Here is a 22,042-nt window from a genome sequence, read left to right on the forward strand (position 1 = left end):
TGATGGTGAGTAATGTTGAGCATCTTTTCATGTGTCTGTTAGCCATCTGGATGTCTTTTTTTTTTTTTTTGAGAGACAGAGACAGAGACAGAGAGACAGAGAGACGGAGCACAAGCAGGAGACGGGCAGACAGAGAGGGAGACACAGAATCCGAAGCAGGCTCCAGGCTCTGAGCTATCAGCACAGAGCCCAACGTGGGCCTCAAACTCATAAACCGTGAGATCATGACCTGAGCTGAAGTCAGTAGCTTAACTGACTGAGCCACCCTAGCACCCCAGATGTCTTTTTTAGAAAAGTGTCTCTTCATGTTTTCTGCCCACTTCTTATCTGGATTATTTGCTTTTGGGTGTTGAGTTTGCTAAGTTCTTTATGGATTTTGGATACTAACCCTTTATCAGATATATCATTTGCAAATATCGTCTCCATTCTGTAGTCTGCCTTTTAGTTTTGTTGGTTGCTTCCTTCACTGTGCAGAAGGTTTTTATCTTGATGAAGTCCCAATAGTTCGTGTTTGCTTTTGTTTCTCTTGCCTTTGGCAACGTGTCTCGTAAGAAATTGCTCTGACTGAGGTCACAGAGGTTGCTGCCTGTGTTCTTCTCTAGGATTTTGATGGTTTCCTATATCATAGGCCAGTATCCCTGATGAACATGGATGCAAAAATTCTCAACAAGATACTAGAGAATCTAGTTCAATAGTACATTAAAAGAATTATTCACCATGATCAAGTGGGGTTTGTTCCTTGTTTGCAGGACTGGTTCAGTATTCACAAATCAATGTGACACACCACATTAGTAAAAGAAAGGATAAGAATCATAAGAATCATCTATAATCGATAGATGCATAAAAAGCATTTGACAAAATACACCCATTCTTTATAAAAACCCTCAACAAAGTAGGGTTAGATGACACATACCTCAATGTCATAAAGGCTGTATATAAACTACCCACAGCTAATACCATCCTAAGTGAGGAAAAACTGAGAGCCTTTCCCCTATGGTCAGAAACAAGACAAGGATGTCCACTCTCACCATTACTATTTAACGTAGTGCTGGAAGTCTTAGCCTTAGAAATCAGGCACAAAAAGAAATAAAAAGCATCCAAATCAGCAAGGAGGACATCAAACTTCCACTGTCACAGATGACATGATACTCTATGTAGAAAACCCAAAAAACTCCACCAAAAAATTGCTAGAACTAATATGTGAATTCAGCAAAGTCACAGGATATAAAATCAACATGCAAAAATCTGTTGTATTTCTGTACACCAATAAATAAGCAGCAGAAAAAGAAATCAAGGAATCGATTCTATTTGCAATTGCACCAAAAACAATAAGATATCTAGGAATAAACCTAACTAAAGAGGTAAAAAATCTGTATTCTGAAAACTATAGAACACTTATGAAAGAAATTGAGGACACAAAGAAATGGAAAAGCATTCATTGCTCACATATTGGAAAGACAAACACTGTTAAAATGTCATACTACCAAAAGCAATCAACACATTTAATGCAATCCCTATCAAAATACCACCAGCATTTTTCAAGGAGCCAGAACAAACAATCCAAAAATTTGTATGGAACCACAGAAGACCCTAAATAGCCAAAGCAATCCTGAAAAGGAAAAACAAAACTAGAAGCATCACTATTCCAGATTTCAAGCTATATTACAAAGTTGTAGTCATCATGATAGTATGGCACTGGTACGAAAACAGACACATAATGCAACAGAATAGAAAACCCAGAAATGGACCCACAACTATATGGTCAACTAATCTTTGACAAAGCAGGAAAGAATATCCAATGGAAAAAAGACAGTCTCTTCAACAAAAAGTGTTGGGAAAACTGGATGAGGACATGCAGAAGAATGAAACTGGACCACTTTCTTACACCATACACAAAAATAAATTCAAAATGGATGAAAAACATAAATGTGAGACCAGAAACCATTAAACAAAATTTTTTTAAGTTTGTTTTTGGTGGGGGGAGGTAAAGAGAGACAGAGAGAGAGAAAATGTGAGTGGGGAGGAGCAGAGAGAGAGAGAGGGAGAGAAACCCAAGCAGATTCCATGCTCTCAGGGCAGAGCCCAATGTGGGCTCAAACTCGCAAACCATGAGATCATGACGTGAGTCAAAATCAAGAGTTGGAGCTTAACCGACTGAGCCAGCCAGGTGCCCCTAAACAACCTCTTACATGTGTATATTTGGCTCTCCACAGTGATCATTATTGATCATCTTTTTAGATATATGCATTATATTTAGTAGCTTCTGCCAGGTTACTAAACTCTTCACAATAACTGAATTTTCTTCTTTCCATTCTTTCCTAATAAAATCTGTATTATCCTGCATCCAATGTTTGTGTGTTTGTGTGCATTTCCTTTATGAATTCCTTTTTGAAGCTTTCCTTTGGGTTTCATTCTTTTTTTGGGGGGGGTGGTCATTCTATATTTAATATCTCATTCAGTTATCACTATAGTCCTACAAATTAGGCAGAGCCAAGATTATAATTCCATTATCATTCTCAGTTCAAGGATCAGGAAATTATTTGCCATACAGCTATTAATTGACATAAGCAAGTCCTTTTATTTCAGGTCAAAGATATTTTTATTTACCTTTCTGTAAGTAGAAATAACACTAGTGATGGGGCATGGGGAAGATGTACATTTTGAATTATTTCTCTAACAATGGAAATAAAACTACTTCAGTCTACAAAGACCTTCCTAAATATTCTTCCCACCTTTATTACCAGTAAAGACTGCCTTTAAGAGTTTTAGTTAATGAAGGGAGGCTTTACATCTCTGGGTTCTAATCTGCCACTAGTGCAATCTGTCACCAAAAGTAACCTGAGTATCATTGGCCCCAAAAGTGTTCCTGGCCTTATTCTTGACTAAAGGACCCTCTTCTTTGATGTTATGGATTGGCATACTGGTATCATTTCATTCATCCTAACAGAAATTGGGATGAGGAATTACACTTGGAAAGAACACAAGCTCAGGCCACAATTCCTGGTCTCCCAAACTTTGAGGCAATTTGGTCTCCTCACCTGGACATTGTTAACAGAAGATAAGTTTGTAGAGGCCTGAGAACTGAAGTACCCAGCAATATGCATATGACCCTTTTATCCCATCATAATATTTGAGCTGTAAATGGAAAGAGCACAATTTATTGTGTTCTATGAGATAAAGACACATAAGCTAAAGGAAATCAACATCAGAATTTTCAGGAAAAAGAGGAAAAAAGAGAAATGAAAACAAGGAGAAGAAAGAATGCACTATTCAAACCCAAGATGGACATTAAGTTAGTTCCCAAGTGGAAGAAACCTGGATTTTTGTATTAAAAGCTGAATGATAAAGACAATAGCTAAGGCACCCAGCAGCACAAGGGTTAATATGGGTCTGTACAGAAAATAAGCAATTTTAACTATAACCATCTTCTTAAGAGATATAAAAATTATTTGGATTAGTTAACACACTAGATGTGACAGAGAGTGTGATCTTCCTAGAGGGTGTATTGAATATTTTGCCAGATTACTAAACTTTACAATGTGGAGAATGGATGGGAAGAATTAGTAACATTTCCTGAGGGCCTACCACACACTGGCTACTGAGATAGATGCTTTATCTGCACTATCTTTCATTCTCACACAACCCTGAAAAATGGGTATTATTGCCCCCCATATGAGAGCTGAGGAAATCAGTGTTGAATAATGTAACTTGTAGGAAATTGCATGAACATCAAAACCATCTTGGCTTCAAAAACAAAGTTTTTCTGTGGGGTACAGATGAAATCATAAAGATATAAATCAGTGGAACCCAATTGAGAGTCCAGAAAGAGACACACACTTATTATGCATTGATGTTTGAAGAAAGGTGCCAAGTTAATATGCAGAGCAAGTGTGATCTTTTAAACAAATGGTGCTGGAACAATTAAACATCCCCGGGCAAAAAAAAAAAAAGAATTTCGACCTGTAGTGTGTATCATATACAAAAGCCTATTCAAATGGATTGTAGGCCTAAATTTAAAGCCCCAAACTACAAAACTTCTGGATGGAAACAGGAAAAAATTCTGTAGAGCTTCTAGCTTCCACCCCCAGCCCATTAAGGAGCCTGCTTTTGTCATGTCACTTGTAAGATGCTTCTAGTTTGCATTATCCATTTGCTGTACTAAGATCCCTCGACAATTGTGCAACTATTCATCTCCAATTTTATCTTCAACTGTAAGTTCTTTATCATGGAAGAGAAGATGATAGATCTTGATTATGAGAATTAGAATCGTATAGAAGAGTATTCAAATTCCGGTTCTGCTACTCACTAGCTATGTGTTTTGGGGAAAATATAGACTATGTTTATTCCGCTTTATGAAAGTTTCTCCTGTATTTTGTGTCATCTGTCCTTTATGTATCTTTCTTTTTCCCACTTCCACCTTAAATAGTATGTCCATCCATGGATTAGTCTGGAATCATTTCTTTCTCTTTTTTCCCCTCCTTTATTTTTTAAACATTTTTAAATGTTTATTTGTTTTTGAGAGAGAGAGAGAAACAGAGTTGAGCGGTGGAGGGGCAGAGAGAGGGAGACACGGAATCTGAAGCAGTTCCAGGCTCTGAGCTGTCAGCACAGAGCCCAATGCGGGGCTTGAACCCACAAGCCATAAGATCATGACCTGAGCGGAAGTTGGACGCTTAATCAACTGAGCCACCCAGATGCCCCTTTTTCCTTTCCTTTATTATGTCAGCCAGTCTTTAGGCAGATATCTGTATAAGAGATCACAATTCTTATGTTTTCAAGGAATACAGCAGAAATAAATCTTATTCAAAATCCTTAATAACATAGAATGTATCTTTCTTTCCCTCAATAACCTTGGTTCTGCCTCCTTTATTTATCCTTGTGTCCATGACTTAGCATAAACTATACCTCAAATTTATAAATTAAACCTCCAGATCAAGGCACTATCAAGAAACAATATCACACCCAGAGTTTGGTGCTGACTTCAGCGATACATGACTAAAGGGTACATGATTTGTTTACAAGCACATTTGATTCCTGTGGAAACCTAAAGTAATATGACATATGATCATGGAATACCTTGAATTTTATCAACTGATAGCCTTGGTAGCAGCTATTATGCCACATACAGAATTTTTACTACAACAGATCAACAATTTCTGGCCTGAAAAGGCAGTGGAGAGTTGATATACTCCCAGTGAAAAGAACTGTGAGCAGCACACATGGCTATGCATTTTGTTTGAAGGAAAATAGACTGAGGGAATGGTGTTCATGGCCTGTTGGCAAGTGGTAAAAAGCTTGATTGCTTGGTCTGAGATCTGAAAGCAGCAAGGTTGAAAGATTAGAGAATCACTAGACAGAGTTGGGTGTGTGGACATAAAGTGTTCCCTCTCTATGTCCCCAAATCACTGCCCACCAGAGAGTATCCATCTCTTGAGAGGCTTTGGATGAGTCTGGGATAATGTGCCCCATTTCTCTCCTCAGATGCTCCAGTACTTACACAGGAAACCATGAACTGAGTAGCCACATTGGCATGAATAGAGGCTTTGCATGGAACCAACAGCATGTGCTCTCTGTTGCCATGACTGTCTCTGCTGAATGTGCTGTTTTTCAGCAGCAGAGACTGATGTCAAGCCCTTAATTGGATAACATCCCTCCTGAAAATGAACCATACCACATTGAAGCAAGTTGGTTTAAAGTTTAAAGGATGCTACAGGATCTGTGTTTTGCAGGGAATTACTTAATTCTTTTTTGCTCTAAAAAGGTACTCAGGAGAAGGAAGCCTTACAAGAATTTGATTTACGTGATGCCAAAGGACAAATCCAATAAATGAGTCTCTCTCTCATGAGGACACAATGGATGCTCAAAATTATTTCATGCAGAAGAATTACCCAAGGGGCTGGTCAAGCCTGAGACAGAAGATTTCCCTGAATGCATGAGAGCTCTTAAAGGCAGCCACCGCTTGTCGACTGAAACATCTGCTCATTGATGCACACTGAGGTATGGGGCACTGATTTGGGAAGAACTTGGTAAACACAAATATTATCTGCATACATAAGGGAATATTCCTTCCATTGTTAGGAATCAGTTGAAATGCATACCTTGCTGGTATTCAGTCCCAGTTTCACCTCAACTTGTCCTGATAGGTAAATGTATGTGGCCTTGAATAGGAGCAGAAAAGCCAGTCTTTAACTTGAATCTGTTCATTTTACCTACATACCATCACACAGTGAAATTTTCTCTTCTGAAAAATGGAAAATCTTACTTGAGGGATGCTGTCATAGGGCCCAGAATAAACAATGCATGAGATATGCAATATGTATATAGGTCCCTATGTCAGGAATGCTGCACAGTAAAATGAAACAAAACTTGGGATGAAAATGGCACAGATTTATTAAGAAATATAGGAAAGAGTTCCTGTGTCTATGAAGAAAATTCCAAGTGATCATGGAAAGAATAAAGTGGATTATATAAATCATAAATACATTAAAATGAAACATGATAAGATGATTATTATGAAGATAGTTGCAGAAACCTAAGAAAAACTCATGAGATTTGTTTGAGTTACATGGAGGGGGAAGATGAAGATCATGATTCAGGGTCAAAGCAGAGACCAATGCTTCATATTGAGGATTCACCAAAGTGGCACATGATTCATCTACACAGGAGGAAGAGAACTGGAGAAAGTACTCTGCACTCTATCAAGCTGATTCACAAGTTCTCAAACAGACATATGAGTAACAGGAATTAAGGTGATAGTATGCTGGTTCTTAGCAAAGTCTAGGAAGTGAATTTGTTCTCCAGAGCAAAGTTGGTTAACAAAGGTTGTGTGCAAAGCAGAGTGGTTTGTGAGGAGGCAATCAGTGGCAGGAAGGCTGGCAGCAGTTAGACACACAACAAGGATGCCAGCAGGTGGTCCTATGGCAAGTGGTCTGACAGCAAGTTGGGCGGCAGCAAGGCTGGCAGCAGCTGGACCCCCAGCACGTGGGTTGGCAGCAGGTGGTCCTGCAGCATGTAGGCTGGCAGCAAGAGGAGCAGCACGAGTGGGTCATGGTGTCAGGGGTGGAGGGTGGGCAGGTCCTGTCCAGATGTGAGTTTCTCTGATTCTGGTGCCTCCTCCTGATCTGCAGCTTTTATGCATTGGATCCCCCAGAGTTAGAACAATAAGTAGGATTTACCTTGCTGTTGTTCATGCTGTTTTAAATAGTCACTGGGGGGATAATAAAAGAGGAAGCTATTCCCTAAATGTTATTATGATCTTCAGAGAATACATGTTTAATGTGTTTCCTATTTGAGAATAACTCATGGAAACATTTTCAGATGAAAGCAAGATGGTCACATCAGCAGCAACACTCTTGCTACAATAATTTCATTATGTGATATAGTTCCCACTAGCCTGGGATGTGGTTAGTGGGTCAGTTCAGTGGTCTTTCCCCAGTGCTGGTCCTTACATTGCATGTAGATTGGGAATATCTCTGAGGTGAGGAGTGTGATGTTGATGTGCTCACAGTGATGAATTAAAATCATGCCTGAGGCCAAGTCTGTTTCCTCACAAAAGCCTGATTCAATATTTTCACAGGCATCTGTCTCTTGTAGCCCTCTAGTCCATCTTGGCATCCAACTTCAATCAAAGACATGAGTGGAGGATGTCTGACGTCATTTCTTCCACATGTCAAGGCAGAATCAAGCAGATAGATAGAAGCCACAGTAGTACACTAAGACTAAGAAAGCATCAATCAACACACTTCCTGGATGACCAGTAGTCCTGATTTACCCAGAAATGAAGTCTTTCCCAGGATATGGGACTTTCAGTGATATAACTGGAGCAGTTTGGGAAAACCAGGATGAGGTGACATGACAGCATCCATCCTTCCTTCCTTCCTTCCTTCCTTCCTTCCTTCCTTCCTTCCTTCTTCTTTCCTTCCTTCTTTCTCTCTCACTCTACCTTCCTCTCTCCCTGCCTACCTCCTCCTCCTCTTTTACCTCTTCTCTTTTCCTCCTCTGTCTTCTCCTTATAAAAATTGTATCTGTCCACCATCCTTCAGAGTAAATATTGGGTGTGAGGGAAGAAAACTGTAGACTACAGATGATGTCTTGAATATGCCATCATTATAACTTGTATATTAGTGTGTTTGGGACAATTTCTACACACCAGATCTGCATCTCTATGTCTAAGGGCTCTTTTCATGACAGTAGAATGTCATGCTGCCTGTGGGTGCCACACTGAGAAAACACTTAGCCCTTGTTCTGGAGATTTGGCTTATGCGACTTCAGGTCTCTTGCTCCTGAAATAGGGGAATCCCTACATGGGTGTTTGACATTATTTCTGATATATTTCTCAGGATTAAGCTTCATTTGAAAACTGACACTGGCCTCCTCTCCATGTCACTGCCTCACACTCCTACCTGTGTGATCTGACCTCCCCAAAGAAACTACATTTACTGGATCTTTTCTTCAGAGTAGCTTCTGGGAGAAACCAAACTCTGACATTACTTTACCCTGCTCAGTCTCAATTTCCTGATCTATACAATGGGAGACTTAACCTACTGTGACATTTCCTCCAAGAATTAAAATTAATGTAAACGAAGCATTTGGTCAATACCTAGCAAGTAGTAGGCAACATGAGTCATGTCAGTTCTTCAGCTGGTCATGAAAACACCAGTTCTTAAGAACCAGTAGTAGGCAAGTTTGGTCTTAGCAGTCCCTCCAGAGCATCCTGGATACCTAGTCTCCAACATTGACATGTGTCCTGGACATGAAGCTTTACAGCTCATCAGAGGTCCCTCCACTGCTCCCAGGAGGTGACCCAGGGCATAGTCTCATATTCCTCTCAGAGCCTGAATCAAGAATCACATTCCTGAGTGCTGAGGTAGCACCATTAGTTCAGGAACAGAAGCACCAGCCTTCTGTCTAAATGACTTCTATGAATGCCCACCTTTTTTTCTCTTTCTCCTTCCTCACATTCTTCTCCCCCCTGCAATAGGCATCTTTATTTTCCTCAAATGCTTCATAGTTCCTTCACAAAATAATGGAGGGTGTTCTGTTCCCTTAGATAGTTCAGAGCTCATGGATTACTCAAGTCATACATGCCCATTGCATGGTCTCTCAGTCCTTGATTCATCCTTCCTTAATTGTCTGGGTAACATTTTGATCATGATGACAAATTGCCTTATAGTTGGGAAGCATAATATGTTTGGCAGAAAATTACCTCATACCTTTGTACTCTGCAATTAGGTCCTGAAGACCGAAGGAGTCATAAGAATGTGATTTCCACAATCCAAAAACAAGTGTGTTCAGCTATGTCTCTTTCTCATGAGGATGCCACATCCTCACCTGTATGTGATGCAGAGGAGTGCTGAGGGGCTGGACGGCACCCAAGGCAACAAAGGATCCTATGATCATAAGAGCTGTAAAGGGCAGGTCCCGCTGCCCTCACGTTGGCTGCTGAAGGCTGATCTGTAGGACACTGATGTCTGCAACTTAGTTCCAGACATCACCTGCATATATAGGAGAACAATACTTCCATGGTCAAAGAAGACACTCGAATGAACATCTTGCTGGTTTTAACACTCAAGGTGTTTTCTAAATCATCTGGAGTTATGAATGTAAGTGCACTTAAGCAAGGTTATAAGATGCAGTCTGAGATAGAAGTCTGTCCATATCAACATATGATATTCCCCTGTGAAATATATTCATCTGAAAATGGAGATTAAAATGTGTGGGGGCCTGTATCAGACTCCAGCGGACACTGCATGTGATATGCAGTCTATGTATGAATCCCTATATTGGGAACACTGCACAATAAAACAAAGACAATATGGGATGCCGTATGGTATAGGATTTATTAAGAAATATAAGTGAGACTCCCTGCATCTAAGGAGACATTGAAAGAGACCATGACAGGAAGAAAACAGCATACAAGAACCAAGAGTACACTGAGAAAGAAAACATATTAGAGTAGACTTTCCATAGTTGCAAAAACCTGTATGTCAATTATGAGGATTTGTTTCTCTAAGGTACTTCGAGGGACAGGATGAAGATCTTGACTATGCACTCAAAACAGGCCTCATGACAGGATCAGAATGCATGAAGCTGGCAGGTGACCCATAAGAGGATGGAAGAAGAGAATCAGGGAGAGGGAGTCCACACTTTATCAAGCTGATTCACAAGCTTGTAAAAAAGAGAGATAAATAACAGAGATATTGGGTATTGCATGCTGGCTTTCTGCAACGTTGAGCAGTGACTATTTCCCAAATGGTAAATCAGATGGTGGTTCTTGGCGAGGCAATCAGCAGCAGGAAGGCTGGCAGCAGGATCCAGAGCCCTGGGCTAGGCACCCAGGCAGGCAGCAGCAGGTGGGATGGTAGCAGGTTCTCGTGCAGTACACGGGGGTACAGCAAACTGGCTGGCAGCAGTGGGACCCACAGCAGTTTTGTCCACAGCCGCTGGACCCACAGCCGCTGGACCCACAACAGCTGGGCTGGCAGCAGGTGGTTCTACAGCAGGTGGTTTGACAGCAAGTTGGGCGGCAGCAAGGCTGGCAGCAGCTCGACCCACAGCCGCTAGACCCACCGCAGTTGTGTCCACAGCCGCTGGACCCACAGCAGCTGGGCTGGCAGCAGGTGGTCCGGCAGCAGGTGGTTTGACAGCAAGTTGGGCGGCAGCAAGGCTGGCAGCAGCTGGAACCACAGCCGCTAGACCCACCGCAGTTGTGTCCACAGCCGCTACACCCACAGCAGCTGGGCTGGCAGCAGGTGGTCCGGCAGCAGGTGGTTTGACAGCAAGTTGGGCGGCAGCAAGGCTGGCAGCAGCTGGACCCACAGCCGCTAGACCCACAGCATGTGGGCTGGCAGCAGGTGGTCCGGCAGCAGGTGGTCCTGCAGCACGTAGGCTGGCAGCAAGAGGAGCAGCACGAGTGGGTCATGGTGTCAGGAGAGGAGGGTGGGCAGGTCCTGTCCAGAGGTGAGGTTGTCAGATTTTGGTGCCTCCTCCGGATCTGGGGCTTTTATGGCTGGACCCCCGAAGGTTAGACCAATGGGAAGCACTTTCCTTGTTGGTGTTTACATTGTTTTCCATAGTCACTGGGGGCAATCATAAACGAGGAAGTTGTTTCCTAAATGTTAGGAATTGTTACAAAATAAGTGTTTAATGTGTTTCCTATTTGAGAATAACAAATAGAAACATTTTCAGATTAAAGGAAATTTGTCACATCAGCAGCATCATTCTTGCTTCAATGACCATTGCATCCATCATGTGATCAAGTTCTGCTGGTCTGGGTAGGGTCAGAGCAGTGTTCCCTCCCCAGCCTTGGGCCTTACATTATATTTGGTTTGGGAGTATCCCCAAGGTGAGGGGCATGATGCTGATATGCTCACTGGGACAGATTTAGTAGATCCCTGAGCCCAGGTTGGTTTCCCCACAGGAGCCTGATTCAAGACTCCCACAGGCATATCTGTCTCTTGTAACACTCTACCCCACCTGTGTATCTCAGTTCAATCAAAGACTCTTGGGTGAGATGTCTGGCATCATCTCTTTCATATGGCAAGGTACAACCAAAGTAGGTGGGTAGAAGCAGCAGCAGTTTACTGGGACTAAGCAAGCATCAGTTAATGTATCTCCTCATGACCAGTAATTTTGATTTATCTTGGAACAAATGGTTTCCCAGGATTTGCAGACTTCAGTTAAATAACTGGGTCAGTGGGCCAACCAGGATGAGTTGGCGACTTTACTTCTAACCTTGTTAACCAGCAGAGTGTGTGGCCTCACCTCACTGATAGCACATTTTCAGTTAATATTTGTTGTTTATATTTCTTTTTTATTTGCTTTCATTTGATATGGGAATTGGATTAGTTAAGGTGATACTTATTTTATCTTTTGGATCTAACATGTTTAAAAATTTTTAGGTATACCATTCATTTAAAAAGGGTGAAGTTATTAATCCATCTTGATAGATTATCACAAAATGAACACACCCATATCAATATGACCAGAATAAGAAATAGAAATTAAATTCAGTCTCTCTAATTTATACTTCTTCACTTACCCCCAAAGGTGACTAATCACTGTGTTGACTTGTAACCATATAGGTCAGTTTGGGCTTTTTAAAACCTTCATATATATGAAATAGTATAGAATTGGCTCCCTTTACATTATGATTGAGAGACTACCAATGTAATTATTTGTTGTTTATTCTTTGTCATTGCTGTTTCTTTCACTGAATGAATATGACATAATTAATTTCTTGACTTTCCTGTTGATAAACATGTAAGTTTTTTGAAGTTTTGGACTATTAAAAAAATAGTGCTTCTATGAGTGTTTCTTTGCAGGTTGTTTGGTAAACATATATAAACATATCTTTGGAATCCACCTAGGAGCAGATTGCGGATAGAATTGCTTGGTCAAAATATTTATCTCATTTCTGTTTCATGTGCATGTCAATCTTTTGATTTTTCTGGAAATTTTTCTTATTTCTTTCCCATTATGGATGGGCCAAGTTGAAGGCAGAAACCTTCTTTAAAAGACCACAATTATTATATTTTCAAGTTTTACCACAAAACACATTGAATCCATTGTGCTTATTTTTAGTAGAGAGTAGTTTCTTCTCCCTTCATTCTTCCTGTGATAATCTGGCATTTTGTTTGTGTTGTTTAACTCTATATCCCTGACTCAACATAAATTGTACTTCAAATTTACAAATTATAAGCCTACATGTTCTCATTCTCCCTCCCAAAGTCCATATATTATAGAGAAAGGATAACAGTATGTGAAAACAATAGTCATTCATATGTCATTGACCATAACATTTTTCCCCTTGGCCTTTTTATGGCATTATATGTAAGCAAGTGCCAAGGTTAACCTCACTAGATAAGGTGTTTTCTAGAAATGCAGTGTTTTATAGTGGCCTACAGAACATGAACTGAGGATTCTAGAACTGCCTGGTAGACTACTGTGAATAGAGTCAAAAGGTTCAGAGAAACATATATGGTAGAATGGATTTATTTCATATCAGCCCACAAACTAATCATGTTCCCTGAGAGGTCCCAAAAGAGATTCCTTCACAGAAGCAGTAAAACATATGCATCATTGAAAAGGTCAGTGGTGGTAGTCATCTGTGGCCAGGATTGATGGTATAAACTGATGATGGGGAACTGGGAAATGGGGAATGACAGAGAGCAGAGTTGTGGTAGATATAATTACTAAAATAGGAAGAAATGTCAATCAGTGGTCCTTGACTCACAGAGATCTGACTAATAGACTATGGCTTCCTTAAGGGTGAGGTAATTATGCAGCCAACAAGAGTATTACCCTGACACCAGTATATACACTGGAAAAGGATCAAGGACAGGTGAATCAGAGGCTGCTGTTAGTGACTTCAATGGAAAATGATGACCTCCAATTCAGTTTCCAGACCCAAGTCAGTTCTCAGACTAGAGCCCTTCAATTGAAGGAGAGGGTTAGTCTTCTTGAGAAAGATACTGCAAGAACGAAGTGTGTGTGTGTGTGTGTGTGTGTGTGTGTGTGTGTATCATTGTTTCCCCCCAGTCCTTCCACAACGGATTTATAACCATATGCCAGAGTAACTGTACACTTGGGAAAGGTGAGAACCCAGATATATCTAAAGGTGTTGGATTCAGAGTTTGAGCAGACAGTGATACCAGGACTCCTTGTGTTACAATGCATGCATATGGAGGCCAGGTAATAAATGGAGTTCTGATTCATGTCCATCTCATGTGGGTCTAATTAGTATTAAGGTCCACTTTATACTCATTTCCCTTCTACTTGAGTAGGTAGTGAGTGACAGAATCCTTCCATTGTGTATCATTTGGGTCCTCTGAGAATCAGACACTGAAACAGTGGTAAGAATGTAAGGAATTCACTGGGGAGTGATGCCTATGAAAGGTTTAAAAAGAATGGGGGAACTAAGGTGGATTAGACAGCAAAAACCTACAGACTGCCATGTAGATGTAACATCTTTCAAAAAAAGTACGAAAGAGGTAGCATTAGGCAAGGAGGATATAAGACTGCCATGCAGGTCTAACAAAACATTGGCCAACCCAATGGAGATATCCAGAGCAAAGATAGCCATTAACAAGTCTCATGTTGGGAAGAAAATGCTAGGCCCTAGTACCTTCATGGTGTGCAATTATCCAGGAGTTTACAGAAAGAACAGGGCCTTATCTGTAAAGCTGATGTAGATCCTGAAGTTGCTAACAGTTGGAAACTCAGCTATGTGCACTCTTTGCAGCAGAAGTACATCTCCAGACATGTGAAATGAAAACCATAATAGAAACAAAGGCGAAATAAGAGCCCCTAAAAATTCCTCGCTTCCTGATCAATGTATTAACCAGAAGCAATAGCAATCCATGGAGTTTAGTGCTCCCTCAAAGACTTAAAGAATACAGGGATGGTAGCTCCCAGCACAACTGTATTTGATTGCCTGTCTGGCCCCTGCAAAAACCTAAAGGATCATGGTATATAATTATGGAATACCTTAAATTAAATCAATTGATAGACCCATTAATAGCTATTTTTTTCTACAATAGTTCACCTTCTAACTTATGAGGATAAGGCCCCAATAATAGGGTTGATACTCTTTTAATAAGAGACAGAGACCAAAGCCCTCTCACTCTCTCCTTGCCATTTGAAGATACAGACATAAAGCAGCCATCAGCAAACCAGGAAGAAGGTCCAACCAAACATGTAATCAGCCAGCACTTTGATCTTTGACTTATCAGCCTCCAGAAATGTGGCATATAAATATTACTGTGTGATTCAACCAGTCTATGGAAGTTCATTATAGCACCTGAAACTGACTGGCACAACTAATCATGTATCTTTGATCTCAGTGTGCTCAAGCCAACTTCCAGTTGCCACATATACATCTCTATGTCTAAGCGTTCTCTTCATGCAACAGCAGAAAGTCATGCTGTCTGTGCATACCATGTTGATAAAAACACAACCAATGATTCTGGAGAGTTGTCTATGAAGATTCCATCTCCATTTTCATCAGGTAGGGTAACTCTAAAATGTATATTTTACATCATTTCTGATAATTTTCACTCAGGTATAATCAGTTGCAAACAGTGATAGTAGATTCATGTGCACCCTTACTCACCCCATTTCTTCAATTCTCTGTTAGTGTGCAGTGCACATCCTAAACAAACTATATTTTATTCTTTTTCTCAAAATATATTCTCTGAGGTTACAAACTATGACTTTAATTTACCTCTCTTGGTCTTAATTTCTTCTTTTCTAAAATATTTAGAATATTTACACTTCCTTGAAAGTTTATTCAGAATTAAAGATAATGTACATAGAGCATTTGTTTAATACCTAACAAGTAGTAGACAACACACGTTGTGTCATTTCCTCATCCCATAACCTAAACACCTAGCTCTTAAGACCCATCGGTAAATACGTTTCACTTTGTCAGTCTTGCCAGAGCATCCCGGATACCTAGAACTCAAACATTGGCATGTTCCCTGGATATGAGGCTTCACAGCTCATCAGAGATCCCTCAACTGCTCCCAGGAGGTGACTTAGGGATTAAGTTACCTATTCTTCTTAGAGCCTCAATCAAGCCTCACATCCCTGTGTGCTGAGGCAGCACCATTAGTTCAGGACCAGAAATGCCAGCCTTCTATCACAACCCCTATGAATGTCCACATCATTTTCTCTTTATCCTTCTTCACATTCTTCTCACTTCCCTGGAACAGGCATCTTTTTCTCCCCTCAAATGCTTCACAGTTCCTTCACAAAATACCAGAGGTTGTTCTGTTCCCGTAGGTGGTTCAGAGCTCATGGATTACTCGAAGTCTACATCCCCAAGCATGACCTCTCAATCCCTGACGTCGTCCTTCCTTAATTGTTTTGGTAGCATTTTTTTAAATACGAAATTTATTGTCAAATTGGTTTCCATACAACACCCAGTGCTCATCCCAACAGGTGCCCTCTTCAATACTCATCACCCACCCTCCCCTCCCTCCCACCCCCCATCAACCCTCAGATTGTTCTCAGTTTTTAAGAGTCTCATGGTTTGGCAGCATTTTGATCACAATGACAAATTGCTTTACCGTTGGGGAGCAAAATATGTTTGGCATAAAATTACTTGATACCTTTTTACTCTGCCATTAGGTCCTGAGAACCAGGAAGTCATACAAGAATGTGATTTCCATGACCCAAACACAATTGTGCTCAGCTGTGTCTCTTTCTTGTGAGGACACTGGATGCTCACATGTATCTGATGCAGAGGAGTGCAGAGGGGCTGGACAGCACCCAAGGAAACAAAAGGATCCTGTATTCACAAGAGCTCTAAAGGGCAGGTCCCACTGCTCTGACACGTGGCTGCTATTGGATGATTTGTAGGGAACTGATGTCTACAACTTAGTGCTAGATGTCACCTGCATATATAGGAAAACAGTACTTTCGTGGTCAAAGAAGACACTCAGATGAACATCTTGCTAGTGCTTAGTCCCAGGGTTTTTCTAACTCATCTGGAGATATGAATGTAAGTGCACCTCAGTAAGGGTAAAAGACAGAGTCTGGGATCTTAGTCTGTCCATATCGCTTATGACATTCCACTGTGAAATTTCATCACCTGAAAATGGAGATCATGATTTGTGGAGGACTGTATGAGGCTCTAATTAGACATTGCATGTGATATTCCACCTGTGTATAAATCCTTACATGGGGAACACTATACAAAAAAAAAAAAAAAAAAAAAAGACAAGTGGTGCCTTGGTGGCTCAGTAAGTTGAACATCCAACTTGATTTAGGCTCAGGTCATGATCTCATGCTCAGCATGGACCCTACTTCGGATTCTCTTTCTCCCTCTCTCTCTGCCCCTCCCTCGGTCTCTCTCTCTCTCTATCAAAATAAATAAATGTTTTAAAAAAAGACTTGAAAAAATAAAATAAATTTTAAAAATTAAAAAAAAGACATTATGAGATGACAAATGGATTTATTAAAAAATATACGTGAGGCACCTAGGGAGACATTCAAAGGGATCATGACAGGAAGAAAGCAGCATACAAGAACCATCAGTGCACCGAGAAAGAAAACATATTAGTGCACACTTCCCATTTTTGCAAAAACTTAAGTGTCAGTTATGTGGATTTGTTTCTCCAAAGTACTTGGAGGGACAGGATAAAGATCTTGACTACAGAGTTAGGCAGAAATCATGGCTGTATGAGGATGTGTAAAGCTGGCATGTGAGCCTTAAAGAGGAAGGAAGAAGATAATCAGGGAGAAGTGGTTGACTTTCATCAAGCTGATTCAGAAGCTTGTAAACAGGCAGATGAGTAACAGAAATGTTTGTGATTGCATGCTGGTTTTCAGCAATGTTTGGCAGTGACTTTGTTTCCCAGACAAAAATCAGTGTTGTGACCAGATGGTGGTTCTTGGCAAGGCAATCAGCAGCAGGAGGGCTGGCAGCAGGATCCACAGCCTTGGGCTAGGCACCCAGGCAGGCAGCAGCAGGTGGGGTGGTAGCAGGTTCTCGTGCAGTACACGGGGGTACAGCAAACTGGCTGGCAGCAGTGGGACCCACAGCAGTTTTGTCCACAGCCGCTGGACCCACAGCAGCTGGGCTGGCAGCAGGTGGTCCTGCAGCAAGTGGTTTGACAGCAAGTTGGGCGGCAGCAAGGCTGGCAGCAGCTCGACCCACAGCCGCTAGACCCACCGCAGTTGTGTCCACAGCCGCTGGACCCACAGCAGCTGGGCTGGCAGCAGGTGGTCCGGCAGCAGGTGGTGTGACAACAAGTTGGGCGGCAGCAAGGCTGGCAGCAGCTGGACCCACAGCCGCTGGACCCACAGCATGTGGGCTGGCAGCAGGTGGTCCGGCAACAGGTGGTCCTGCAGCACGTAGGCTGGCAGCAAGAGGAGCAGCACGAGTGGGTCATGGTGTCAGGGGTAGAAGGTGGGCAGGTCCTGTCCAGAGGTGAGGTTGTCAGATTCTGGTGCCTCCTCCGGTTCTGGGGCTTTTATGCGCTGGACCCCCGAGGTTTAGACCAATGGGCAGGACTTTCCTAGTTGGTGTTTACATTTTGTCCATAGTCACTGGGGGAATCATAAATGAGGAAGTTGTTTCCTAAATGTTAGGAATCATTACAAAATAAGTGTTTAATGTGTTTCCTACTTGAGAATAACTCATACAAACATTTTCAGATGAAAGAAAGTGATCACATCAGCAGCATTGTTCTTGCTTCAATGATCATCACATCATGTGATCTAGTTTCTGCTGGTCTGGGTAGGGTCAGAGCAGCTGTCCCTCCCCAGCTTTGGTCCTAGGTTATATGTGGATTAGGAGTATCCTCGAGGTGAGGGGCATGATGCTGATATGCTCACTGGGACAAATTTAGTAGATGTGTGAGCCCAGGCCTGTTTCCCCCCCCCCCAAAAGCCTGATTCAAGACTCCCACAGGCATATCTATCTCCTGTAACACCCTACCCCACTTGTATGCCAGTTCAATCAAAGACAATTGGGTAGCAGATATCTGGCCTCATCTTCTCCATATGGCAAGGCATAACCAAAGCAAGTGGGAAGAGGCATCAGCAGTACACTGGGACTTAGCAAACATCAGTTAGTGTACCTCCTATTGACCAGTAGTCCTGATTTACCTAGGCTTGAGTGTTTTCTCAGAATAAGGGAATTTCAGTGGTATAACTAAGGAAGTATGGGCATACCAGGGTGATTTGGTGACTCTAGTCCTAACCTTGTTAACTAGCCTGCACAGTGCCTTCACTGATGTAACAGATTACATCTTTATTTATGTCAGTTCTTTTTCTTTCTTCCTCCCTTTGTTCCTTCACTTGTTTGTTTGTTCCTTTCTTCCTTCCTTCCTTTCTTCCTTCCTTCTTCCTTCCTTCATTCCTCTCATATCTTCCTTCTTCCTTTCTTTTGTTCTTTTCTTGCTTTTTTATTTCTTTTCTTTCTTTCTTTCTTTTTCTTTCTTTCTTTCCTTCTTCCCTTCCCTCTTTCTTTCTTTCTTTCTTTCTTTCTTTCTTTCTTTCCCTTTCTTTTCCTTCCTTCCTCCCTGGCTCCCTCCCTCCCTCCCTTCATCACTCTCTTTCCCTCCATTCCTTTCCTTCCTTCAAACTGTTATTTCCTTTCTCCAATTTTCCTTTTATACCTTTCATTCCTTCTTCCTTTTTTGTCTTTCTTCCTTTTCCTCTCTTTTCTTTTCTTTTCCTCCCTCCTTCCTTTTCCTGTGTTTCCTCTTGATGCCTCCCTACTCCTGCTTCTGCCCTCCATCTTCTATTGTCTCATTGTTCTGTATCTTCAAGAAATTGCATCTGACCACCAATAGAATTAAGAAAATGTTGAAATGAGTGGTGAAAACGATAGATTGCCAAAGGTGTCTTGACTACACCAGGGCTATGTCTTGGATATTAGTATGTTTAGGATAATGTACCTACCATATCTGCACCTCTATGCCTAAGTGCTCTTTTCATGCACAGCAGAATGTCAGGCTGCCTGAGCATGTCACATGGAGAAAAACACTCCACCCGTGCTTCTGGAGAGTTGGTTTATAAAGACTCCTGCTCCCTCATTGCTGAAATAGGAGAATCTCAACGTGTGTGTGTGTGTGTGTGTGTGTGTGTGTGTGATTTCTGAGATATCTTTCAGGTTAAAGCTTTAGTTGCAAACTGTGATGCTGGTCTCAGAGTGCTTCTTCCCTGTGACACTTCACTACACTCCGACCAGTGTGATGTGACCTCCCCAAAGAAACCACATTCCCAGACTCCTTTATTCAGGGTAGTTTCTGGGAGAAACCAAACTCTGACATTCCTTTACCCCACTCAGTCTCAATTTCCTCACCTACACAATGGGAACCTTAATACCTACTTTGCAAATCCCTCCAAGAATTAAAGGGAATACTCATGAAGGATTTAGTCAACATCCAGCCAATATTCGGAAACATGGGTTGTGTCAGGTTTTCATCTCATTTTGCCAACATGGCGCTCTTGAGAACCAGCAGCGCTAGGCACGTTTGGCCTTGGCAGTCTCTCCAGAGCATCCTGGGTACGTAGTCCCCAATGGTGGCATGTGTCCTGGATAGGGGCCTTCGAAGCTCATCAGAGGTCCCTCCACTGCTCCCAGGAAGTGACCCGGGGCCCTGTCTCCTCTTCCTCTCAGAGCCTGAATCGGCCTCACAGCCCTGAGCGCTGAGTTGGCACCAGTAGTTCAGGACCAGAAGCACCAGCCTTCGTCCTTGACTCCTAGGAATGCACACGTTGTTGTCTCTTTTTTCTTCCTCACATTCTCCTCGCCCCCATGGAGCAGGCATCGTTTTTCCCCCTCAGTTGCTCACACTTCCTCCACAATATAGCAGAGCTTATTCTGTTTCCTTAGATGGTTCAGAGCTGATGGATGACTCAAAGTCCTACATGCCCATTGCATGATCTCTCTGGCCCTGACACCATGCTTCATCAACTCTCTGGGCAACATTTTGCTCACGATGACAAACTGCCTTATGGGAGGGGAGATACATAGGTTTGGCAGAAAATCACATGATGCCATTTCACTATACCATCAGGTCCTGGGGACGAGGAGGCCAAACAAGAATGTGATACGCATGACCCAAACACAAGCGTGTTCAGCTGCCTCTGTTGCTCACGAGGACACCGCAGGCTCACCTGTATGTGAGGCAGAAGAGTGCTGAGGGGCTGGATGCCACCCAAGGCAACAGGAGCATCCCGTGTTCCCCAGGGCTCTAAAGGGCAGGTCCCGCTGTCCTCACATATGGCTGCTGTGGCTGAGTTGTAGGACACTGATGTCTACAACGTAGTGCCAGTGATGGCCCGCCTGTACAGGAGAATAACACTTCTGCGGTCAAAGAAGGCCTCGGATGGACACCTGGCTGGCGCTGAGACTAAGGGTGTCTGCTACCACGTCTGGAGATCTGAACGTAAGTGCGCTTCAGCAAGCGCCCGAACCACAGTCCTGGATCCGAGTGTGTCCATGTCAGCTGTGGGACATTCCACCGTGAAATCTCCTCAGCTGAAAATGCGCATAATGACTTGTGGAGGACTGTGTATGGCTCCACATGGACACTGCATGTGATGTAAAATGTACGTACAAAACCTCGCATTGGAAACAGGGTCCAATTCTGGATTCTCTTTTCTGTTCCATTGGTCTGTGTGTCTGTTTTTGTGCCAATACCATAGTGTCTTGATGATTACAGCTTTGTAGTAGAAGCTAAAGTCTGGGATTGTGATGCCTCCCGCTTTGGTTTTCAGTATTTCTTTTCAGTATTACTTTGGCTCTTCAGGGTCTTTTGTGGTTCCATACAAATTGTACGACTGTTTCTTCTAGTTTTGAAAAGAGTGCTGGTGCAATTTTGATTGGGATTGCATTGAATGTGTAGATTGCTTTGGGTTGTATTGACATTTTAACAATATTTATTCTTCCAACCCATGAGCATGGAATGCTTTTCCATTTCTTTGCATCTTCTTCAATTTCCTTCATAAGCTTTCTCTAGTTTTCAGCATACAGATCTTTTACCTCTTTGGTTAGGTTTATTCCTAGGGATTTTTTTGTTCTTGTGCAGTTGTAAGTGGGATCAATTTCTTTATTTCTCTTTCAGTTGCTTCACTATTGGTGTCTAAAAATTCAATGGATTTCTGTACATTGATTTTGTACCCTGCAACTTTGCTGAATTCATGTATCAGTTCTAGGGGGTCTTCTTTTGGAGTCTTTTGGGTTGTCCATGTAGAGTACCATGTTGTCTGCAAAAAGGGAAAGTTTGACTTCCTCTTTGCCAATTTTCATGCCTTTTATTTCATTTTTGCTGTCCAATTGCTAATGCTAGGGCTTCCAACACTATGTTAAGCAACAGTGGTTAGAGTGGGCATGCCTGTCGTGTTCCTGCTCTCATGGGGAACACTCTCAGTTTTTCCCCATGGAGGATGATATTAGCTGTGGGCTTTTCATATATGGCTTTTATGATGTTTAAGTATTCTCTTGACACAATGGACAGAAGACACAAATAGACACTTTTCCAAAGAAGACATCCAGATGGCCAACAGACACATGAAAAATGCT

The 22,042-nt window shown here is 42.0% G+C and overlaps 2 protein-coding genes across 2 annotated transcripts; both read right to left on the reverse strand.

Annotated features, from left to right (window-relative positions):
• Positions 1–9,820: 9,820 nt before the first annotated feature.
• On the reverse strand, positions 9,821–10,993 carry LOC123603683 (keratin-associated protein 9-9-like). Its single transcript, XM_045488828.1, has one exon. It carries the CDS (start codon positions 10,919–10,921, stop codon positions 10,286–10,288), a length of 636 nt encoding a protein of 211 aa, XP_045344784.1. The 5' UTR covers positions 10,922–10,993; the 3' UTR covers positions 9,821–10,285.
• A 5,947-nt stretch (positions 10,994–16,940) lies between these two features.
• Positions 16,941–18,034, reverse strand: LOC123603685 (keratin-associated protein 9-9-like). The gene has a single exon (XM_045488830.1). The coding sequence runs from the start codon at positions 17,895–17,897 to the stop codon at positions 17,409–17,411; it is 489 nt and encodes a 162-aa protein (XP_045344786.1). The 5' UTR covers positions 17,898–18,034; the 3' UTR covers positions 16,941–17,408.
• Between the last annotated feature and the right edge of the window lie 4,008 nt (positions 18,035–22,042).

The sequence above is a fragment of the Leopardus geoffroyi genome, chromosome E1 (genome assembly GCF_018350155.1).
Source record: "Leopardus geoffroyi isolate Oge1 chromosome E1, O.geoffroyi_Oge1_pat1.0, whole genome shotgun sequence".
In the NCBI taxonomy this organism is placed as follows: domain Eukaryota; kingdom Metazoa; phylum Chordata; class Mammalia; order Carnivora; family Felidae; genus Leopardus; species Leopardus geoffroyi.

Coding starts and splice junctions, on each gene's coding strand:
- LOC123603683 (XM_045488828.1), bottom strand. CDS start 10,921: ATGACCCACTCGTGCTGCTCCTCTTGCTGCCAGCCTACGTGCTGCAGG.
- LOC123603685 (XM_045488830.1), bottom strand. CDS start 17,897: ATGACCCACTCGTGCTGCTCCTCTTGCTGCCAGCCTACGTGCTGCAGG.